Genomic DNA, 26,017 nt, shown 5'->3' on the forward strand with positions numbered 1-26,017 from the left:
AGGTCAGATGATTAATAAACGTCAATCAGCACTGAAACATTATGTACTTTGGGACTGCAGTCGTTAATATATGTCCCAATAATTTGATGTATGTAATCAAATACTCAACATTCACATATTCACCACGCATACTTTCCGGATGCCCACTTGTGTACAAACACTAAGAAAGCCACAGTAGATCTTTTAGTTCGCAATGATTTGGTTTTATTAAGACATTACCATAATAAGGAGCTCATATTCAATCTTAAATAGAACTGCCTGGGAACTGGGCCTTCAATTCCTTAGATTTCAATTGCTTTTGCGAAAACCACATATAAATTAGTAAACAAAATTTTAAGAGTATATGGAAAAACAAAGTTATATGGAAATAAATCTTTAGCTGAGAATGTTTTGGGCTAAATGTAAATAGGGCGGTGGTTAAAGGAAATATTTCATAATGGATAGTAAATAGAGAACTTCGAGTAACTCTTGTTAGTAACTTCTGATATGACTTCCAGTTAGTTAATAATTAGTTCAGAGATGGCGCTACTACAGTATGCTCCTGTAATAAGTAGATTTCCTTGTATATTCTTGCCCTTATTCTTGATCTTTTGTTCGTTCAGATATGTTTTCGGTTCTATATTTTTGCCACAGAGATTACAGCAGTCGCACTTTTTCTCTTTTATTAATTTCTTCATTATAATGTTCCTACTTCTGTAATCTTATTTGTCCTGTTGTAAATACTAGGCAAAGGTTTACAAAGATTGTAAGTTACATGTATCTTGGCTAGATAATTGGCTTTACTGGTTTGATTTACTTCTACCCCGATGTAGAAAAAAAAAGAGCCATATTGTAGTAAAATCTCTCTGCCAAGTCTGCAAATTCTCAATTCTCCTAACAGATTTTTTAGCTAACATGCGTTCGATCAATCTAATGGCAGTTCAAGCCAAACCAGTGCAAGTCTGTTAAATCGTGACCTGGTACAGATGTTAATCGGAGAATCAACACTACTCAGACACAGCTTCACAAGAGTAAATAAGAGGGCATAAATCTAAACATTTACCAAGACTTAATGTTCGAAATTTAAACACATTCCATGAGAATGTAACAAATATTTTTCGTGTTTATTTTGAATTATTTTTCTTACTTCATTAACAAATAAATATTGAGATCCCTGGACTAAATTTTCCTGGCGGCCAGTGCCTGTTTTATAAAAAACGACCACCATCCAGTCCAGACCGTTTGGTACGTACAACGCAGATCTCCTTTTCCGATAGTTACCGGATATTATTCGGATAATACTTTCCGCACAATTTTGTGACAATATTGTTTCAGGCCACAATCAACTGGAAAATACCTTCTGTTAACAACGGGTTGCTTAAAATATGGCAGAAGTTTAGAATAATTAAACCTGCATTAGGCGCTTGGAGGATATTTGGCACCCAGTGTTTTCTTTCTTAACAATTACAATTCTTAACAAAGTTGAGTATTGCGAACGTTACTTGCAAAATCTGCTTATCTTTGTTAAATGTTTACTTTGTTGTTAAATAAATTTCTTTGAAGTATTTGTGTATATAATTTGGAAAAAGAGCTTTATTTACTTTATACCTGGTCGTATAATGTAAACCCACCAATGAATGCTTCAGTTCATCTAATGTGTGCGCGCTCCACAGTTATACGCGCTGCGTCGGTCAATTGCTTATTCTCTAATTGTTAATATTATTAATGTAAAATCATATTGTTATATCATCGAGGTTCCCTGTAAGTGAAACTTGTCCTATCTTATACTCTATGTGCACACCACTCAAAATATCAAATTAAATCTCAAGAATTTACCATTTAAATATATTGCTTTATGCTTTGAATTGTTTTCAATCATTCATTCCATTTTCCTTTCAAATTTCATCAAAACTGTTAATAAGTAGTTCCTTAATTTCGCTTCTAATACATTATCAATGTTGAATATTTTTTGCTATATATGTTTATACTGTTATTTTTAACTTTAACAGCACTTACAGCAGCACTGCAATATTAGTCAAGCTGTATTTAAATAGGTGACAAACTAACTGAAAAGTTAGTTCAAGAAGTGTGTTTTGCAAAACAAAAAAAAAGTTTAAGGAGAGAGTTGGGAATGCCAGCAGATAAAGTGGAATTACTTTAGAAAATGATATCTGGTTTTTGTTGAGGTGAATAAAAAAAAGAATGACTAGCATACTTGAAAATAATATAAAATCTAATGACCAATTGAAACGGCCAACTTCCTTTGATCATTTGAATCTGTTCAAAAGTCAACTTTATCAAGTGGCATTCATTATTTTGTATTTACTTTGTAAGGAAAGTTCAGCTTTTTGTCCCACAAGCCGACATTTTCATTAATTATCTCCTGGCCGAGCTACTTACTACATAACACTATATCTTCAAGCATAATAATTATTAATCACAATTTATAGTTATACTGCAATACTATTATAACCAGCTTCAAATAGCGCATTATGGGATTAATTATAATTCTAATCTTGTTGATATTCCATTGCACCAATACAGAACTACTCATAGTAATTAAAGGCGGTTTTCTCAATTACAGCCTCAGTTAGAATTAACTGCTACGGATTAGCTGCTCTTTAGTCGTAAATTGTTCATAAAGACTTATTGTTAAGAATGTACTTAAAATCTTTAGCAAGAGATGAAATTTAAAACTAGTGCCTAGACCCAGAATACAAAGTCCCAGATTGGAGGAGACCTGTCTACCCTTGGATTTTTCTGTTCCTTTATGCACGTCGTACAATGGTTAAGTGGACAAAAATATAAATAATATAAATTTAAGCCACTTCATCGTTTTGTTTTTATATTAAACGGTAACCAACTAAAAATAGTTACTCAAATTGGTTTGATTTAAGAGTAGAATAACCAAGATAAAGCAAATTGGATGAAATTTACATAGAATTCAAGTATGTTATTAATATAGGTCAGAACATTCATATTGCAGTTCATATGTTAACACCTCCTTGACAGAAAAGTCTTAAGTAAAGAACAATAAATTTATCGCAAGAGACTTGGTTCTTTTCGTAAGTTCCATAGCTGAATATTTCCAGCAAGGGCACGTTGAAATTGAAAATGCAATTTCCTCTTTATACGAGCTCCTAACCCCCGTAAGCCTCTTTTTTTTCCCTGCTAGTGAATTTATAGATCGTCGTGATTGTCGCCTTTAATTTATTGACTTGACAGTCGTCTAAATGTTCACTACCATTGTACCTTTTTTACGAATATATTATACTTTACAACTTGCTTGTCCCACTTCCAGTACTTTTCTCATTCAACAAGTTTCCGTTACAAAATATTTCTCAACAGTTACCTAGGGTGCCACCTGACTCAGCCAATTTACTGACTTAATTAAAGTACACATTTATCGTTATGTAGTTTGCAACACAAGTTTTAACTTCTACCTCAGAAATGGTTCATCTTGTGTGTATCGCCATACAAGAAATATTCCTCTCTTTTTTTATTACTAATAATTTTTTTATTATTACAATTAATATCAGCTACTACAAATATTTAGGTGTTGGTTTGACTTCTTAATTAGGTTCCTGGACCTACAAACGGAATTTCCAGGTCTGTGTGGATAGTTAGATTTGAAACGTAAAATGGAGCGTCAACGATAGTGTGGAGAATTTTAGACTGAAGAGATTGAATTTTTTCATCCTCATCCAGTAACTCCAGTTGCAATCATTGGGAAGTAACTGAGTGCAATTATCACATTTTTTCGTTTTGTTTTGCATTAGCAATGACGTATACAGCATGATTTTTTTTTTTTCACTCTGCCAAAGATAAAAAAAAAAGTATTTTTAAACTTTCTTTTTTTAAAATGAAAGATGTGCCTTCTGCTAAAATTTGCTTATTTAGGAGTAAATGTTGTTGTTACAGGGAATAAAATGTGTTTTATCAACGCACCAAATTTTACCATCTGTTTTCTTTTATTGTTTACATAACCGAGTCATTTACATCAACCTACAGGTTTTCATGAACGTAACGTCTCTTTCATTTAGAATTTCGCTGTTTGATCAGAACATTTTAAATTAGTTAGTTACACCAATTTGATTCTTTCAATTTTAATTACTCGCTCTTGATGTTAAAAATAAAACCCGTATTATAAAAAAGAATTATTTAATAAACACTTGGACAATAAATATAAAAGAACGAATGCTAGTTTCTAGGATTGCTAGAAGAATGAAGTTTCGTTTCCCTTCTGTTCAGTTGCCATTAGGTCAAATTGTTCCTTCTAAATTGTTTAGCATAGTCTTGTTAGTTTTCGCAGGTCCTCTACCTATCGTCTATCCGCTCCTCTATCTCTCCATTCTATCTGCGAGCTGGTCTTCCACCTATCTTCTACTTTTCTGTGAATTCCATTTTCTCAGCATCTCTTATTAACTTTCCCTGGGCATTCTTTTGTGTTATTAATAACAACAAATGAGTGGTTACTGCAAGCGAGGTGATCTAGACGAATGTTCTCGACCCAATAAATTCAGAGAAAAAAATCAAGAAAAAATGAGGCAAGAGAAAATTCACTGAAGGAGAGTACAGCATAATCTGCTTGCTTCTTTTATAAATTTGATTGCTATTTAAATGTCTTACTAAATATTTTTGCGCGTCAAATGAGAGCCCTCCCTTAACGTTATTTTAAATAACGTATTTCCTAATTTGAATGAAATTATTTCAAAAGAAGGCTAGGGTATAATTAATTGTTTCAAAATGGTAATTTTAAATAAAATACTATTTCAAATAAATGCGAATTGCATCTTCATTCCACTACTTGTTCTCCCCCCAAACTTTTAGGGTGATCGGCAATAAAGTCAAGGATTAAAAGAACACAATGTTGGCTACGTCAGAGATACGAGGTGATGTATGCGTAAAATTCGAAGTATTACATGTCACTTTCTCTCGCCTATATTACCGTAATTAAAGTTTCTAGAAGCTTAGGATTTGCTTCGGAAAAATCGCCCGAAACCACAAAATTTATACAATAAAGTAGCACTTTCGTACAAGCGATTTTCTTTATATTTGAATTTTTTCTAAAATATTTATTGTAATTATAGAGGCAATGAGGTGGCATATAATCCTTAAAAAAGTCGCTTTAAAAGAAGTTAAATAGATATTTGTGTGGTAGGTATATTCCTCTACTTAGTTTTTGTTTTATTTTGGTTGGTAGAAAAGTGATCCCAAAAAGTATAGTGGTACCAAATTGCTGAAAAGGCGCATATTAAAGATAAGATTCAGGCGCCAATGTAGCTAAGCGGTTAGAAGCGAGGCCAGCCAAAGCTAAATGTACAGGGTTCGATTCTAGGTCAATGCCTTAGATTTTATTTACGGTTAATTTGAGAAATTATTAGTAAAGTTGCTTCTCTCTGCGTCAGCTAGTTGGATGTAAAGACTGACTAAAAAAAAAACATTACGTTTCTTGATTGATTTCATGATTGTGATGATCTTTCAGTTTGTGACCTTTATCTTCTTGTTTCTACTGAGCATATCTGCCGAGAAAATAATAACATTGGATGAAAATGCTCGTCAAAAGATAGTAGAATGGTAATGTATGCATTTATCTTTTCTGGTGTATTAGATTATTAGAGTGCCAAGGAAGGAAGATGCCTGCCTATTGCCGTATCTACATGTGCGTATGATTGGTTGAAGAGTTCTGTCATCTTGTAGAATCTCTTAACGTGTGCGAGTGTACCAACAGGAAAGAGGATATTCCATTGTGCAGGATGAATTTGTTTTCAATTATAAAATCGTTAACTGCGAAGTTGTTCTACATAAATGATAAAAAACACAACGAAAGGAAAAAATAACAGATGTTTAAAATGTCTAAAACATTTCCTTTCTTAAATTAATTTAACTTGCTTCCTAAATTGATTTATTTCTCTAACTGTTGTTAAAAAAAAAAAATTATTTCTTCAGTTTATTTAGATATTATTATTTGTGCAATTTCCTTATTAAAAACGGAAATCACATTTCTTTAATGTAGCGCATGTTTGTATTTACTTCACTACTTCAACAATCAGGATGTTCCTAATTTGGCTTTGTATCCTGCTTATACTTACACAAAAAAATTGTGTTTACAAGGCTGTACTACTCATTATTAGAAGAAGAAATTTAAAAACAAAATAACTTTACTTAACCTTACCTTAATTATACCAAGAAAAATCTAGAAATAAAATATAAACTTAATTTTATTAAGTTCAAAAAAGTTACATCGCAAAATATTTATATATATGTACGTCACTAACAACATCCAAGAACAGAATATAAGTTAAAAATAGTTATATTTGTCTTTTAAAAATCACAAATATATTGACGATTGTGGTCTATCATACGTCAGACACGAAACATTTTGTCCTTTCTAATATTTAATATATGTCAAAACCTTATTTATAAAAAGGAGAATAATACAGGAAGCGGAAGTGTGCAAAGAGCTGCTTGAACTCTGTGAGGAGGATCCAAATTTCCTTGACAACGTCATCACAGGAGATGAGTCATGGATCTTTGAATACGATCCGGAGACGAAAATGCAGAGTGCGGAGTGGCACACAACCTCGTCACCGCGTCAGAAGAAAGTAAGAATGAGCAAGTCCCGCGTCAAGTCCATGGTCATCGTGTTCTTCGACGCTAAGGGAATCGTGCACTACGAGTTTGTACCACCTGGGCAGACCGTCAACAAGGACTTCTACAAAGAAGTTCTCAAAAGACTCAAATCACAGAGTCACCCGCGTCCGGCCAGAGATCCGGTCTTCATGGAGACTCCACCATGTCAACGCGCCGAGTCACACCTCCTTCGTTGTCAACTCCTATCTGACCCGGATCGGCCACAGCCCCCCTATAGCCCCGGCAGACTTGTTCCCAAGGATGAAAAGGGAGCTGAAAGGAAAGCTCTGGAGACCCTGGACAAAATTCAAAAAACCACGACGAGGTGCCTTAACAGCATTCCGAAAAGCGAGTTCCAGAGGGCCTACGATGCATGGAAAACACGTTGGCAAAGGTGTATAGACGCAGGAGGAAACTATTTTGAAGAGTATTAAGTTGTATTACATGTTTGATCAATAAATCTATTTTTTTGAAAAAAGGCTCATTACTTTTGGGACAAACCCTGTATGAAATAGAAGAGAACCTAATCATCTCGTTCAACAGTGTTGGGTGAAATGTTAATTGTAATGCGTCTTTGATTTCATCCTTGGTAGTATTTTATCCCGAACCGGTTTCGGATTTTTATCTTGGCAGAAATTGATCAGTTTGAGGTGGAGATTTGGGCTTCACTTATGTTACCGCCTTGCACTACCTTACCAACTCGGAGATATTCTTCAATGCGGACCTAACCACATTTTCAATTGTTTCAATCCTTTAAACACATTTAAACCTTCTAATAATACGTAAGACACAGGCAGGATCTTGTATTTAGAAAATGCTATTAATCGTACCTGGAAAGTAGTCCATTTAGAAGTAGACCATCTAAATAACAAGTTGTATACAAAGTGTAAAAGAAATCTGGTCAAACTAATACAACAAACTGAAAAATCCGCACAAAAGTGATAATTTCGATTAAGGAAATTTTATTCGCTAAGTGATTATAGATTCTTGTGATTTACTGCTTTTGAGAATTTAGTTCACTCTGACGCTATTTTCTAAAAAAAAAACAGTTTTTTGAACACAGAAGTCCTCGAGGAAGAAAGACGTCATAATGAATATTCAGAAGAAACGAGAGGGATTTTAAGATGTTAGTGGAAACTTTCAATCAACATTCTTTTAAATGCAGTTCTTAAGCTTTAAGTTGGCTAGTTTTTCTGAAAATGCAGAGCTTTTTCTAAAGTTTAATTACATTAAAAGCTCCAAAATGAGAGTTGATAGTTGTATAAGTTAGAATACCTATTGCCTACTTCATTAAGATGTTCAACAACGAATTGTTTGGATATGACTCTAAATATGGAAGAAGCAAGCTGTTAGCAGATTATCAGTTTCCATCTTACTATTTTAACTATTAAATGAAGTATTGTCTGCCTGGAATTTCTGGCTGTAATTCGTTTTAGTCATTCACGTACAAAAAACCACTAACGATGTCTTTTCAAGAAGCGAAGTGAATGAATCAATTATTATTATTTTCATGTTTGCTGCACGTAAGAATAATCTTTAAATCAATCTAAGTTAATAAATGATTATTTTTAAACTAACTTCTAAAATTTAAGAATAATCTTTAGTCCTAAATCTTTGATATTAAATTGAATGCTGGACAATAACAATAATTATAAGTCGTAGTTTTGCTTGATTTTTTGCATTTCTGATAGGATTTGCAAGTTTTATATCAACATGTAAAACTCTGATGTCCGCACATTGAGAGAAAATTAGAGAGGTCGTATATAGGAGAGGAATGAGTATGAGAGAGAGTTTGCGAAAGGAAGGGAATCAGAAGAGAATTGGCAGGTCTTCTTATATCAAATTTAATTAAAACCTCGATAAAGTACTGTATTTTTTTTTTTTTTAACATGAGGGAGGAAAAGCAAATAGCAAATGAATAATATTTAATGTAGGATTGTAATTATAAGGTTAACAGCAGAGAATCTATTCCGAGCGAACTGGAGCATAGAAATAAATTAGAGAGAATGGAGGTTGCAAACATTAGTACCAATTACTAGAATAGGAAGCACAAAGGATCTGCCGGGACAGGACTGTTCAAAGTTGGAAAAGACAGAGAACTTCAGTATGGTATATAGTAACGGCGGAAGCAACTCTACCCGGAAAGGAAATGGCCAATTACCTTAGCTTAGATTTATGGTGTACTCAGTTTCCCTAGAGGTGTTAAGTCCTGCCGCTTAACATCCGCTGTTAATTCTCCGGCTGAGAATGAAAGTCATCATCACCTGTGCAATTTTACTAATTACAGAATAGAAGTGAGGTGGGTCTTTTAAATAAAAAAATTTTTCGAACTTTTTGCAGGAATTGAATTCTGCTACTTTATCAATCGGTGATCGGTAATTAAATTGCAGGAAAAATTGTAACACTCAGACATCTTGCCATAATCTACTGTAACTTCAGATAAGGTTCCTGAAAAAGCCTCTTGCCCCTACAAAAGATAACGATCTGGCTCTACAAAAGATCATTTTTATGTATTTCAGCGAAGTTTTTTGAAAAAAAAAAAAATCATTTTAAGGAGGTTTAAGAGGAGTAAAATGTGGAGGAGGCTTGTTTCTCTTGTTTATTTGTAATTTTAGAGAATGTAAATATTTGGAGGAAGCCTTTGTAATATTTGTGAGAATGAAACTTGTTAAGAGTTAAAAAAAAATAACATGATCGGAACTACGGATCCCTTAAATGGTTCAATTCTATTTATATATATTTATTAGAAATATCCTTGTATAATTAATCAGTTAAAATTTACGAGAAGAATACTTGGAATACACTCTTCCGTCAGTCGTTTATTAAATAAAAAAAAACTTATAATTTAGCAAAATAACTTATTATAAACTAATCTGTTACTTAAAATTCAAAGGTGGAAGAAAACTTGACGGATTGTAGTAAGAGATATAAGTCGTGAGATTTTACTTTTTGTACTTTACTTGAAATCATTAGATCAGCTTGATCATTGAATTACATTCATTTGCAGCGATTAAGTAATTAAAAGACTAATGTTAATCTAATCTAACTGGTTTAGCATTCTTTGGAAGACAGGTAAAAGTCCACATGTATGTTTTTCCTTCCTAACAGTCGAACTTTATATATTTCTCTCTTATTTTTGGAATTTTGGGCGATTGTTTAATTAAAAAACAATTATACGTGCCAGTTTGATTATTGTATCAAGTAAAAAATCAGAATTGCATAAAATATTTATTCAAGCAAAGTTGAATTTAATTTTCAGTATTTTTAGAATTCCAATAAAACATTCCGTAACAGTTGAAAATGTTTTCATTCTAGAGAATGGTAAAGGAATATGTAGGAAATTTAACGCAGACCACTATCTTTGGAAGAAGTTGTGTACTATGTAGATAAAATGATAGATGTATTTCCTGTTTTATCTCACTTTCTTATCCTTAGATTTCACTTGCCAACAAATATCTCTTACATTCAGGTTTCGCTGCGAAGCCATTAAGGACCTTTATGTAAATTCGTTGTATATATTTGAAGATCATGTTGAATGCACTGCTATGCAAATTGCTGAATTAGTTTTCTTATTCTCTTTCCTTAAGCTCTCTTCGCATATAATATATACTCGTGCTACGCTTCATTTTCTGCAAAATAGCGCATGCTGTCTGCTACCCACTAAACATACTGCTGTACTATTTTATACTTAGTTTCTTTCACTTCTGCACACCGGATATGATAACATTCTCCACATATACAAGAATTAACTATTCAGTTTTTTGTTTTTTGTTACAATCTTTTACAATAGAGTTATTTAGTTCGAATACTTACATCCCAAATTAAATAAAATGAAATGAATTAATTACTTTACTATATTTTTCCAACATAACGACCAAAAAATTAAGTAATAATGATATATTACACATATCTTTTTAAATAAAAGGAGATGTAACCTTTACACAAAAATAAAACCAACTTATTTTTAAAGAATTTAGTAAAAACTTGCTAACAAAGTAATAATTGATAAGAATGAAGGTAAATTTAAGTTTGTATCAGCTTACATGAGTCACTTTTTTGAAAAACTAAAGGAGAGCTTTCCAAATACATAAATAAAGAATTAATATTAAAATATTTTATATTCTTGTAATATGTTCTTTGTAAGGCTTTATTTTGTAGATTACATGTATTTTTTTCGAAGCCTCTAATAAAAATCTCGTTCACCAGCGTGAAAAAAGTTTCTTAATATGGCCTGAAATTTCTTTGAATAAATATAATTTAATTAAAACCACTCTGGAAATAGCATTAACTAAGTAACGCAGATATTTGGCGATTTTCTCTCGTTTTCTGTACATTTGCGACGTTGGAATCCTCCTTCTTTACTTTCTAGCGTTACAATAGTGAACAACGGGCTTAGAAATTGATGTGGTTAGGCGTATTAGAAGCTGTTGCCCTAAAATGATACAGATAGCAGTGAACTTCTAGATCACAGAGGATTTGGTGTTATTGCCTCTATCTACCATCTTTTCCTAATAGCTTTATTGCTCAATGGTACTTTGAATCTTAAGAATCCCATTGCTACCACCCGACTTTGGCAACCTCTTTCTATATTTCCATGACTTTAATCTGTTTGGGCCATTCTACAAATCTTCTTTTAAATCTCTCTTGAGTTTCTCCTTTCTTGTGATCAACTTCTTCTTCAAGTGATTACTTTTTTTCTAAATCCATTTTCATCCTTTTAGAAATCATAGCCTTCTCATTTCTTTGATCTGTGTGGAACGTTTTATTGCATTAAGTGATCATGTTTTTTGTATTAGCTGGTTTTCTTTATGGATTAGAATAGCGTTACATGCCGCTTTCTTAGTTACATCTACCATAACCATATTAAGAAATAGGCCATTTCAATAGGTATAGTATAAGGGTTCGTGATTAGGCTGGGGTACTAGCAGAGAGAAGAAGTCACTTCTCTACATAGGGCCTGGTGAATAATAAGTAAATCTACCATACAGTCTAATTTCTATTTTAGTATATAATCCCAATTGTAAAATTAGTTTAAATAATATTTTTTAGCACCTTCTGCAGATGGGATTACTTGATCACGCTAAATATATCTGCAGCGTTTAAAGCCAAAATATTGCCAATAATAGAAGTTATTTTTTGCATCAACATAAGGATTCATGTGAAGAACTCACTCCAGCAATTTACCTGGAAGAGAGTGGGCCACTTACTTAGACGAAGCATGTTCAGAGGCATAGTATAATGATAAACACCTTAGTAAAATAGAATTGATTGCCAGAAAACAGGGGCGTTATGTCAAAAATAATACAATTAAAAGTTGAAGAAAATATTTTAATATTTTGTACCAAAAATGTCTTTTAATTAAAGAAGTTGAATTTAAAACAAAAAAAAGTGATTGAACATACGTTATGCGTATTTTACATTATTTAATTATGTTTAATTATTATATTATAATTAAATTAATATTATTAATTATTTAACTATTATTTTTATTTCAAACTTCACTTCTCCTACTTCAGAATAGTCTGCAGCCTTCAGTCTTCTCAATCATTCATTATTCATTTCACAGCAACACCACGACTAGCTTTTGCAACCAATATCCAGGTCTCGTATCTTTTTTTTCTTTCCCTAACCTAGTATGAAGGAAGAACATTTTTATAAAAGAGGGTCTCTTTTGATGTTAGAATAATTTTACTCAAAATAAGACTTTTTATTGAATTGAATAGAAGTTTTCTCAGAAGTTTAGAGTTGTCAATAAGACAATAGAATTATTCTCAACATCTCAAAAAATAAAATTTGTCATGTTCTCCTCTTTATAGCTCACATCCCACTGTAATTCACAGTACTTATTGTTCTGCGAGTTTGATTCTTTAATTTTATCCCAACAGCAAAATCGTAGGCAGAATAACAGTACAGACATTTCCAGACTTCGGGTCACATTATTATTTGTACATTACAATACAGTTGGTGGGTAATAAAACTTTTCCAATGTTTTGCCACTCTATTTAGGCCTTCTAATGTTTTCAAATTCAATATTATTTCGCCTAATTGCTAGTGCTTAGGGACAGAGTAAGATTTGTAATTCAAGTTTGATTATTTGTTTTGTAAAGAAAAAACAAAATTTAGATTGGGTAAATATGATAACAACAAATTTGGTTAAAGTTTAGCTTAAGAGATTACATGTTAGTGAAATGTCCGAGGATGAAGAAGGAAATTAGCGGTCAGAGTGAGGAAATGAATGGAGCTAGGAGTGCTGGTGATGGTTAGGTTTTAGTGAGGGCGTTTTGTTGGAACGGTGTGGTTATGTGAGTTTTGGGCCGATTTGGTGGCTCGAGACTATCTCCTCATTTGGTACTGAAAATACTTATAGGATTATCCTAGACACCATTCTGATGGTAATAGTTACATGTCAACTATTCTCTTCCCTTTAAATAGCCAAATTTAATATTTTCTTGTTTGAATCTAATTTGTATTACATACTTAATCTTAGATTTGCTTTAATGTTGAATAACTTTAGCTCAACATTAATCTAGTCGAAAGAGTCGATAAAAACTATCTAATTTAATTGATTTTTGACTATTCGGTAGATATCATACTTTGTAATTATATATAATTGTAACATCATGAAAATTTACACAAATCTTTTTTACTGCAACTACTATAATTCTAATTTACGTTTTGTTTGACCACTTATTTTTGTCTAACCTCCAATTCGCTGTGTGTCTAGACCTGAAACTCTCTTTAAGGTACATCTATTTATTCCAAAACCTTTTTAAATAATTTATTAATGAAATTTTTTTCAAATAAATAAATAATTGAAATAAAATAAAACGATCGCTCACAAAAGAGACAGATAGCCAAATCTAACAAAAATTGTTTGAAAGAAGAGAACTTTATGGCCAAAATTCAGTTTTATTAATTATTTATCATTTCTAAGCTTTCGATCAACTAGTAGGTCTCATCTTCAGGGATTATGTAGGTTAATTGACAGAATTGTACATAGGTTTTTATCTCACTTAAAACTGTATTTTTTTTTATTATTACACTGGTGGGTGTAATTAAAGAAAATTTGTGTTAACTCCATGAGGGGATTTATTTTTAAGGCAGTTTTTTAAAAAAAGGTCCCAGTTCCGCTCAGTTATAAGATTTTTTTATTACTTTTTGTTTTAATTTGGAGTTAAGCAATTCTTATAAAGTTCCTTGTTGGGTGGCTAAAAAGTAAATTCTTCTGAAGTGGAACATATGAGAAAACTGCGCTCAGTTAGTTTTCTGCAAGCCATCATAGCGTTAGACTTCATTAAATCAAAATTTCCTCGGGTAATGCTAAAATAAATATATTTAGGTGAGGAAGCATTAAATTACGTTTAGCGAAAATCGTTGGATCATTTTGGAAAAAATCACTGAAAAATGTTTTAATTAAAATTGGGTTTCCGTTAGTCGGATTTTCATTTTGAAGTACCAAGTTTTCCGTTCCTGCGATCTTAATTTACCTATAAACTTCATGTAAAAATTTCAATTCGAAAATAATACTGGATTACATCCTCTTTACAAGGAATAAGATCTAGGAGTAAAAAACTTTGACCATTTCCCACATTTTTTTTTACCTTTTCTGAAATGTTACCAAACTTGTTGAAAAATAAATCTTTTTTAAAAAAAAAAAAGAGAGAAAAAAAAACTAGATTTACAAACAAAGAAATCTCATTCCGGTTATGACGTCATCTTGATGTAACTTGACAAATCTGGTAACATTTTATCAGTAATTTAATATACCGCCAGATAAGAACACAACTCTCAAAGAAAAAATCTTATTTCCTTCTGGTTAGAAAATGTCTTCTCTCTTCTGCACTAACCTTCCCAATTGCTTCCCGTGCTCTAGACGCTGTGGTTTGAATCGGGAGGTTTAAAAAAAAGAAGAAAATTATTCTAGGCAATGGGAATTTATTAAATAACTGATTCGGTGAGAGAGAGAGATTGAATTTCCAGGACAGCCATTGCGATTATTTTTATTGAATCTAGAAAGTTCTTACAAATGTTGATTTAACTGTATGTGACATTTGATCTGATCTTTTGTGAGAAAATAATGTTAATCTGAAAAAAAATAGTCAATTGTTATTATATATTGTTATTAATAATCAACTGTTTATTTATTTTTAAAATAGGAACAATTTCGAATTAAGAGCTAAATTCGCAAGCCATGATAGATTTATGGGAAGGCAATTTTATTTATAGATTATCAGGAATCGTGCTAAAGGTAATTGAGATCTTTGCTCAAATGTGTGGCCCTGCTTTAGAAGTATTGTCAAATATGTTTACTTCCATTTTGTTGTAGGACTTAATTCTGAAAGTACAAAGAGTTAATAAAAATATTCACCTACGTAAATAATTACAGTAAAAACAAATTAGAGAGCGATAATAATCCTTTTATGTGACGCTCATATTCTTAACTTTATATTTCTCTAATTCTTACATTAAATTAAGACCAGCTTGACTAATTTAAAATTTTCTATTGATGCGAGGCTTCAGTTGTCATGTGTTAGTTGGAGTCTTATTTTAATTTTTTTTTAAAAAAATCAGTTCTGCAATTATACTTAGCGCTAATTTAGCGAAATTTAAGCATTTCTACAAAGCATTGTTACATTTTTAACTTTTTTTTTGTCTATTTTGAAGTAGTATCATTCATCACATAAGCGCGAAACCAGACATGGGCATTATTGGCTTCGAATAATGAATACATTTTTTTCTGATATTTTTTATCCAGCAGTTTAATCGAATAAATTAAACAAATATATTTTTATTTTTAATTGTTAATCGTAGCCATATGAATAAGAAATAATTTTGTATCTGTTTTTCCCAAAACGCACCCTCTTTCAAACCCTTATCTTTCTCATTGTAGTAATTTTAGAAAGCCTGTACTTTATTTAGAACACTTTGGACTACTTTTCTTTCAAATTGTTTTATTTTTCTATTTTATTTATTTTTTTTATTGTTTTCTCATGTGTTTCTTTTTTAGATGATTTTCTAAAACAATTTTGCGTTAATTTATTATTTTTATTATAGTTGCAATTGTTGTATGTATATCTGCTTACTTTAACAACAAAAACCAACTCATTTACTGACAGGTAACATAACATTGTATATCTTTATAGTAAAGTAAAGATTACTAGCTTTTATGTATGAAATTGTATATTCATAGTTCTACCAAAGATAAACTAAATCATTCAAACATAAAGATAACTTAAATATTCAAAACAAAAATAAAACAATATATTTGACAGAGAATGCTGGAAATCATTGTCTTTTATTTTATAATTTTATTTACAATAATTTTAACTCAGCTGCCACAATATAAATATAAAAATCTGTACACAATGAAATACAAAGTTTTTCAAAATAAATAAATAAAAAAGGAAAGAAATGTATCCTTAAGCCTTCTAAGTGAAGTACCATGACATTCCATTCAATCCAAATTCTCTTGCCGCAATTTCTGTAATTAAATTTATGTGAAAATAAGAATGTGTGTTAAAACTAAACTTTCAATTTATTAAATAACACTTTTGACCGAAAGAACATAGTATTGTTGAAGGCAGCACATGTAAAATCAATTTCCCGAAGAAAAACATTGAAACTGAAGTGATAAACGTAGAGATTCGAACTGGCATCCTAGATGGAATAGGACCTTAAGGCGTTTGCCTAGAAAACTGCAAACTACCCGTTCCTTTCTTAATGATGTTTTTTATTTCCAATTGGACAGTTTTTTTTTTAGTAGCCATCTCACTTCGCAGAGTAATGCAGATTTTGGTAGTTTTGCAATTTTCAATTGACAATGGTCGTGCGTAGGCTCACTACCCGTTGACATATTCTTACAACTATACTATTCTTTTAAATAATCTGAACAATCATTGCGAATTCAATTCAGTTCTGCTATAAAACCATTTGAAGTCGCAGTAACCATTTCACCAATTGGCTCTTACTGTTTTAATGGCGTCTAATAAAACGAAAGAGCCATTTTCAGTTAGTAATTAAACACAATGTTATTAGTTTCTACATTTCAAACAAGATATTTTGTTAGATTTACAAAATAGCCATGTCGTTTAGCAACTTTTAAGATACTTTGGGATAAAATTCTGTACAACATAGTTCAGCACTATGTTTCAATTATTTCTTTTAAGAGGCAAAAAAAGGTCTTGTTTTTCACCGACACTCCTGAAAGTCTTACAGAACAAAAAGGGCCTACAGGGGAACAGGGATCTAACAGGCCTCGTTAGATGTTCCCTGCAAACTTTTATTGGTGTTTCTTCAAATAGTGGATTGTTTATCTGCAATAGGCACTTTTAAAATAATTTTCAATCGTAACATAGTAATTAAGTAATAATATAAGTCTGGGTAAAGAAGTATTGTGTGTAAACTGGTCGCAATGGGCAGTTCGTCTTTCATATCGCCCTCCACAGCTAATTGCTACCGTTGGTGTTCTTACGCTGCAGAACTTACTGCGCAGGGAAATATTATGTGATTTGATGCAGCTGTTGATTATCACAGAGCCCATGGGATCAATTTTTGAAGGTCAATAAGTGTTTAATGTTGAGTAATTATGGTTGAATCTCAACCTACTCATGATACTTACTGTAAAATGCTCTACTTTCTGAGTATTTAGTAAAACATGGTTTTACTGGGATGGAGGACTCTACGGAGAAGTGGAATTTTCCTTTGACGGTTTTAGAAATCGAGCAAATTTTAGCCCATTTGCTGCATCAGGTTCTTTTATAGTAGTTGTTTTATATCAAAAGTTGTTAGTGACTCTATTGGTCTTTCTTCAAGACTGGTGCCCATTTTCAAGCCGATATCTGCCTTCTCATTTCCTCCCGATCCGCAGTGTCCTTTCACCCATACCAGATCCATTAATCTACCATTAGTATTTATTTTCTATACTAAATCTAACAGTCCGAGATCAAAAAGGAAGAATCACTACCGGGTTGTTCTCATTTTTGGAGAGCGCTCATTCTGTCGCTCATAATGGCATTTTAAACTGATACGAGTGCTGAATATTCGCTGATAAGATATGAGATAGACATTTATTTATGGCTGTGAGTTCGGCTGTAAATACTCAAGATAAGTTGTGAACTTTGAATTGAGAACAGGTGTCAGATTGGGAATCATAGACTGAACACCCAACAGCATCATGATTTTTAGAACCGTTCGAATAGAAGAAGTAATTGAATTGAGGAAATTTTGTTTTAAGTTTAGATGGGAATTTGTGATTATTTACAGAATTAGTAAGGCTCGGTTCGTACTGGTAAAGACTGGTGATGATAAAGTACTAAACTTTGCAGTGAGTAATCAAAGCAGCATCTCGGAAGGAGAGAAAGATGATGTAGTTTGAAAGAGAAGCGCGACAGGTTGCAGAAAATCTCACCTGAAATTAAAGTCTTCTTTTTAACTTATTTTTTTTGTTAAAACTATAGTTGATTCATATTTTTCGAATAGTTTGATGTTTTTTGACGCCCAGCTTGTCATCATTTAATCCTAATTTAATATATAATTCAGAGCTTAATCCTAATTTAGTGAAATAATACATTACTCTATTGATGTACTATTTACTTAGATAAATTTTTAAATTAGATACTTTGCACAAATGGGCAAAGTCCAATAATTTACTGCATTTTTACATTTTCTATTAGTAAGTCAATAAATGTGCTCTAAAAACATGTATCCAGATTGAAATGAATGTACATATGTTGGTCTGGAACTGGGTTTATGCCACCAAATGCATCCTCAGTCCTGAGTGCATTGAATGATTATGCAAGTTATCAGCACAAGTAATCTTAGTCCGTGTACCCTTGGAAAATCCAAATTCCTGTAGAAATGGTTAGTCAAATTTAGCTAACAGTATAAGTTTGTATAATTACACTACCAATTTTATTATTATTATTGGTGGTAAACATAATTTACCTTCATCTAAAAATGTTTACTCTTTCTTAACCCACATGTTGTGTTTAAAGTTTCTTGAAATACAGAACTTGCTTTATAAAATTAGGTGTGTATTCTCACAGGACATTCATTTACTGGAATTTACCAAATGGAACAAAAAATGGTGCGCAAAAATCACTGAACGCTACAAAATACATTCAGTATAATGTTACTCGCTCTTAATCGATATTTTTCGAATTTGCAATTTTAATAACATATTGAAAATATTTAAAAAGCTTTATAAATTATATTTGGTAAGAGGCCGCATTAACTTAAATTATCTTGCGTAGCATAATATCGCCTCCGCTTTAAAATTTATCTGGCATTTTGGTGGATAAATGTTTTAAACAAATTTATTGATTAAAATGCCAGAAATAAGCACTGAAACTCTAACGAAAATCGTTTTGAAAAACAACTCAAGAAGAAAAAAAACAAATTTGACTTTTGCCGGTTGGCTGATATTACTTGGGGTTCATCGGTAGCCCCGATTCGAAATATCAATTCTGAAATTTCTGCGATTTTCTATTTTTTAAAAGTCATTTACCGAGAAATATCGTACCATTCAAAGAAATGTGCGCACCTAAGCAAGAACTTTTTAACACGTTGTTTAATCTAAGGTAGAATATCGGAAAATAATGATCCTATCAGTAATACAAGAAAGCCATACATTGTCTTTTAAATTCAAGATTAATTATTTTAAGTTACCTTCATGAAATTAGAGTAGTAAAAGTTTTCCAACTGATTGCATCAGAAGGAAACCCACTTCATCCATAGGCAGGACTTTCATCTACTTACATTCTGTTAGATCAGACGTACAATTCTGTACTAATGTCATTTAAGGAAAGACACAATTCTGGGCTTAAAGATGTAAAGGAAATGTATCAAAGTAAAACTGCTGGAAGCGTCTAATGGAAATAAAACTTAGCTATTAAGGTTTAATCTAACCAGACTACCCTGAGCTGCTAGATAAACTTGCTAAATGTAGATCAGAGAGAACGCTTACCTTGATGAGTCGATTAGACTTAGAACAGGATTTACTGCAAGAGGATTTGGGTGTGAAGATAGGTTTTTGTGAAAAACAAAAGAATTGTAGAGGAAAGTTACTAAAGTTAAATTCAGTCAGTTTACAACGCGGAGGAGGAATTTAAGTATATTGTATGTATTCTATTTATGTTAAATTGTTTAGCTGCAACGTACCAGTCTTTAAGCCCAAATTTAAGTGATCAAAAATTTAGAAGAAGCATCATTTTTAAGAGTAAGCCTAAAAAATAGTTTGTCTGAAAATTATTCTAATCACTAGTTATTTTATTCATACAAAGAAGTTCACTAAAAAAAATTAATTAATTAATAACATGATGCCCAAGGTTACTGCAAGACTATAGAGGCACCAAGATAGCAGAGTGGTTAGAGGTGAGCAAAGCTAAAATTTATTGAGGTCGATTGCCGGTCTAGGGCTTAGATTTTATTTGTTAGAATAAAAAGAAATTCATAGCCAAGTTTGCACCTATTGCACCAACCAACCATGGGTGTAAAAAGTCTCTTAATTCTGTATTGTTGGTTTCAAACCTTCGTCAAATAGTGTGTACTTCTTGTTGAGTTCCATAAGTTTAAGTGGTGTTTCATGTAAATCTTAGGTCTAGTTAAACTCCAAGATATACCACTCGCGGTTGGTTGGTGGAATAGGACTAAAGTACCAGAAGAAGGAGGGTTACGTTTCTAGTGAAGTTGAAACTTAACCTGTTGGCTGTGTTAAGGATAAGCGCTTTATACCTTTTAAGTTAACCGCTTTGCAAGTAGAGAGGAGAGTTAGGCTTGTCTTTTAGCCTTTACAAGTAAAGTATTGCCTGGAAATTGGCTATGAATTACTTTTTATTCTATCAAATAAAATCTAAGCCCTAGACCGGCAATCGACCTCAATAAATTTTAGCTCTGCTACCTTGGTGCCTCTATGGTCTTGCAGTAACCTTGGGTATCATGTTATTAATTAATTTTTTTTTTTTAATATGAACTGTCACTTCAGAAAAGTCTAACGTTAATATCAAATTGCACATTTCATTTCGATAAATAGGTTATTTTTTAGTTTTCATTTCTTTGATATTATTTCACACAATAATCTCTTTGAATGAATAAAGTAATTAGTGATTAGAATAATTTTCAGATAAAATATTTTTTAGGCTTATTCTTAAAAAAAATGATGCTTTTTTAAATTTTTGATCACTCAGTCTTATTTGATCACCAAATCTGAAAAGAAAAAAAAATTTTTGCTTGAAATTTTTATTCGTAAAAGTTGCAATAAATAGAATGGAATTCATCAGAGATAAATTCAATGGTGGAACAATAGAAAGATATACTATGGCAAAGAGGAGGGTATCAGCGACCGGCCATATTGTTGGCACAATTTCCAACTTCTCTACCGAGCTGCCGAGCCACTATTTGGACATCAGAACTATATCAATCTGCTCCCCCTGACGGGTTCGACGCTTCTACCAGCCAAACTCAACTTAATCTCTATTGACACTTGCCAAAGCGTCTTGTTTACTTTGTTACCGAATTTCCCCTATTCCATCTCTTACTTTTGTACAAAATTGTTTTTTTAATATACTTATCTATCACATATATTTTTTCAGACCCATTATCTTCAATCAATAATGTTCCCCATTACTAAACTTCTTATTGGTTCTTTGCCGCGTAATATGCCCATAATAAATCCGATTTATAAGAACAATTTTATTTTTATTATTCAGTTCCTAGTTATTCTCTATAAATTGTGCCAACAACGATACGAAACATTCTCGGTACGGTTGCCAAGTTTCTAATCCCACAGATTTACACTTCAAGAAGCGGTGAATAATCCTTACTAGCAAACTATTTCTATATTGATTGTAAACAACCTGACTTACTCGGATTATATTATAACTTCCCGGCCGCGCCCTACAGAAACTATAGAATATTTCTACTTAATAAGTCTCAACCTCCTAAGATAATAGTTAATGTTCTTAAACTTATGGACCTCCGTTGGTATTTAAGGATTATGGAAGATCTTCTATATTATAATTTCTTTTGAAAAAATATTAAAGTAGTTTAATAAAATATGTATATATATATTTTATATAAGGTAAGTGGGGGGAAGATGCCAGTTGGGGGAAGATGCAAGTATCGTCATATTTTGCATATCTACAACTGGATGACAGCAATTCCTACGTTAAAGTGTGTAGTAAACAACTGTGAATACCGTGCTTGTGGGTATTTCTATTTATATCTAGTTTAATCGTCGTTAAACTGAAAATTCAACTCTTTGAACTTGGTGAGTACCCATGTTATAATATTTCGTTGTCGATACTTAAGGTTTGGTGATGGATTGACTAGATTAAACGTATATAATATAAAATCAATATAAAACAATTACTGACACACGAAATATAGTTTTTGTATAATACATTAATATTATTAACCCTTGAGCCGTCACCCTTATGTGAAGTGCCATAAGCCGTCACCTCGGGTCATATTGACCCAGCATTAAAAACTATTAAATAAAAAGGAAAACTAACTAATATCATGTTATAGGGAAAAGAAATCAAAGACAAAACTTTTTGGCAGCAGGCCCTTAACAACTGGATCCATTCTAACATAGAGACTTTAATTTGGGTCTTTGCTGAGCGCCGCGTGGAATAGGGCAGACACTGTTGGAAATGGCAGCGTGGGATTTTCTGCATAAAAGAATTTATCCATACGATCCGCAAAAAATTCCAGAACATGCTTATACCATTTCTGACAATATGAAAGAAAATTTGAATGCCACACAAGAAGTTAACGCACCACTGGCAATAGCCTTCAACAAGCAGCAGCGGTGCCATCACGTCTTTTGAAGAAATTAGTCCTATCCCCAGATTTCAGAAACCCAAGCAAACTCGAAGAAAGAAACAAACTGCTGAAGTCCTTACGACGGTAGAGAAACGGGAGGCATTGAGAAGAAAGGCGACTTTGCCGACAAAAAAAGAGGGAAAAGTACTGCAGAAAAAGAAAAGGAAGGACAGTTCATCTTCAGCATCCTCCGCTCCCGATAATTTGGTAATGACCAGTCGTGAGAGTGACATTGAAGAGGAGGACGATGATTTTTGTATTGAGTGTAATGGATATTTTTATGATAGGAAGGGCCCAAAATGCGATTGGTTTCAATGCATAACATGCAAGAGATGGCTACATGAAATTTGCAGCAAAGACAATTTGCATTGCAAAAAATTGTTAAAAATTAAACAAAAAATGTCTTTTGTTCGGTGTTCCTTCCCCTCAGTGTTTAATGAGAATATTTTGCTGTTTACCTAACATTAAATTTGTAATTTTTTCTTTTTCAATTTATATCTTAAGATATTGTTGCATCTTCCCCCGCATCAACTGGCATCTTCCCCACATGATGGGGGAAGATGCCAGTTTTGACAAATTTCATTCAAATGCATTTTTAATGGTTTTGCAATTAATCTAATATACTAATATATATAAGTAATTAAAGAATAAAGAACAACCTGGACGTTGATACATTTGGTGTTGTTTTTCGATAACCCAGTTTCCTACAAAACGGAAATAAGTGTTAAGTGTGGCATCTTCCCCCCACTTACCTTATATGGATTATTCTGCGGTAACTGTTTCCTTTGCTCAAAACAACGCAGCCAATTTATTTCACTCGTTTAAATATTAAATTGGTATCTTAAAAGTTAGTTTTTTTCATTTTTGAAGAGATGGAATTAAATAACTCTTAGCCTTAAACTTATTAAACAATGATATCTAATTGTGTGTGTTTGGGGATCATATTTTAAAAACTAAATGTGAAAAGAACGTGCTTTTCGTTTTGGGCTCTATCGCATCAGCTGTTAAGGTTTCGGGTAATATCCGTCGATTTTTCAGTTTTACATTACTTTCCTAAAAAATAGCTCCCAAAGTTTTCTTCTAACTTCGTTACTGTTTACCCGTAGGAAGGAAGAGCTTCTTTAGGGAACCGGGCTGGTATCTCTAGCCTAGTAATACAAAAATTATTCTATCAGATTACCTACAATAGCCATACCCTACTCCTCTGAGTCTGCAGAGTTGATGCGAGCAACCGTTTAGGAAACTCCAGCCTAACATTACACATACACATTCACAATTCCTTGTTGTATGCTGTAAAGACGCGCGTACATTGTTAAGGACGCCTTTGTGACAATTACGGTCCATAGAGTTTTTTTAAAGCGCCGTGGTTTTGGATTTTATTAAGTCCATTATCCCTATTCACTCTGCAAGTCGAAATGCTGCTTACTAAGTTTTTTACTTTTTTGCCAGGATATTTGATTTTTTTGGGATTTACAGAGTTTTTAAGCCCCCTTATTAAAAGTGCTATTTCAGATTTTCTTTTATCACCTGCAAAATAATGAGCTACTTTAAAGAAATTGATATGATAAAAAATTTCGTAGAAAAGATGTTAATCGGGCGTGTGACTTTTTATTCTTTAAAAAAGATTACATCATTTATTTCTTATTACAGTTGGTGGATATATTGCTTCCAAATTGATAGTATTCCGCTTGTGGTGGGTAACTAAACTTGTTGCATTTCCATATATGCGTCATTTTATTGGACCACTTGCTTTCACAGGAAACCCAATGCTTTCAGAATAATTCTGAACTAATAGTAAAACTAAAAGCAGTAAAATAGATTCACTCCAGCTGTAGTAAGATATTTGAGTATATGAAAGGCCGAAGAGAGTATTCTGTAGATGTCACGGAAGCCGTGCAGTTGCAAGGACGGCCCGCAAAGTTAAACTGTGTTGTGGTGCTTCTTCTATTTCTTGTCTAGGCAAAGTATTTATTTAATGCATTAAAAAGTAAATATATTAAAATCTGCGTTGCGACTTTTATTTGATCTTTTGTTTTTATGTTTAAAAAATAAACTTAACACCACCTCCTCCACACCTAGGCATAAAGTCCCTCCAAAAAATAATGATTTCATTATTCTTTTGTAAATAATTTGTTCAAAAACAATTTATTTTTGTATTCCAGGTAACAATTAGTGAGAAGGCTGAGAGATTGGACGCTTCTGGAAGGGTGACCACATCTTGAGATAGAGGAGAGTCACCGAGTGCGAGGAGCCCGAAGTCTGAGGGACCAGTGTGGACGAGTGATATGAGGGGCCCCAGAGGCGGCGGGTAGGAGATGAGCCGGTCCCTAGACCTCCTCACAGTCCTGTCACCCCTCACGGCGCTGCTCAGCCTCGTCATTGTCTCCGTGGCCATATCAACTAACTGCTGGCTACACACCGAGGAAAAGATGCCAAATCCTGGATATAACGGCACTGGTGACAATCAGTACCTTCCTAAGATCACCGTCTCTGGATTGTGGTCACTTTGTTTTACTAATCGTTAGTATTATTATTATTTTTATTTAATTATTTAGCTATGAAGTTTAAATCTAACACCCTCAAAGGTGCATTTTCTTATTTACTTTTTCCTATGTTCATGCGAAAAAGCGTATTTTAAAATATGGTTTTTAGCTCTGTATGGAAACAAACACCTTAGTTTAAAGATAATAATTAAGAAGTCATGTACTGTCGAAATTGGGCCTGCTGGCTGAGCCACAGATTCGCATACCGAGAGGCCTCCTAAAAAAAACAGCCTCGACAACGTTCATAATCGTGACGTGGCATGAAGATTCATGTTCAGAGTTGCTCACACATATTATACAGCAACGGAAAGCTATATAGCAAACATCCCAAAATATGCAACTTGCTCTAGGGGAATTCGTAATAAGAAACTATTAGTTCTTAAGACCTAACGGATATTGAAGTTTACCGCGAAAAATGGGAAAGATTCCACGTGCTAGCATTGGATAAAATAGTAATAGAAGAAAGTGATTTGCTCAGTGAATTGGCTTCTTACGTGTATTGGTATGAGTCTAGCTGGTGGCTTTTAAATTTCTTCTTTCTAGAAACTTCTTACAGCTCACTATCCAGTGATGAACAGCGTCGTCTGTAACGGAAGAACACTGTCAGGAGGCGTGCATATTCTTAAAAACAATAAAAAAATAAATAGCTACAGGATGTTGCACACAAAAATAAATATATTCCTAATAAAGATTGCAAATAAAATTAAAATTATGTTAACTTGTTTTCATTATTACAGGAGTTTTTATTTCCTTATAAACATATTTACACAGTTTCGTAGCTAAAGGTTTGGCTCTTGGTCTGTAATATTTTACTAACTTAAAACACAGCACTACATCTAACTGAAGTAGCAGCATTACTCCTCTAAAACACTTATATTTAATTTGCAGCCGTTAGTGCGGGTCTAGCTCTCATATATATCCAAAGGAACAATGCATCTATTGTTTCTGTGAAACAGGAGGTCAGGGAATTCAGACTACCTCCTAACTGTTCCATTATTTTATCCCATCCTTCATACTTTACCAACACAAATTCGAAATTC

General features: G+C 32.7%; 1 protein-coding gene across 1 annotated transcript in view; it reads left to right on the forward strand.

Annotated features, from left to right (window-relative positions):
- Nucleotides 1–26,017, forward strand: part of stg1 (stargazin-like protein) — a 338,187-nt gene that overhangs the window by 205,948 nt on the left and 106,222 nt on the right. The window contains exon 2 of the mRNA XM_074118210.1: nucleotides 24,597–24,954. Within this exon, the coding sequence (XP_073974311.1) occupies nucleotides 24,750–24,954 (205 nt within the window). The 5' untranslated portion in view covers nucleotides 24,597–24,749. The remainder of the gene's footprint in view (nucleotides 1–24,596; nucleotides 24,955–26,017) is intronic.

Source organism: Rhodnius prolixus, unplaced genomic scaffold (assembly GCF_049639745.1).
Source record: "Rhodnius prolixus isolate KJV_2025 unplaced genomic scaffold, Rpr scaffold_2, whole genome shotgun sequence".
NCBI classification, from domain to species: Eukaryota; Metazoa; Arthropoda; class Insecta; order Hemiptera; family Reduviidae; genus Rhodnius; species Rhodnius prolixus.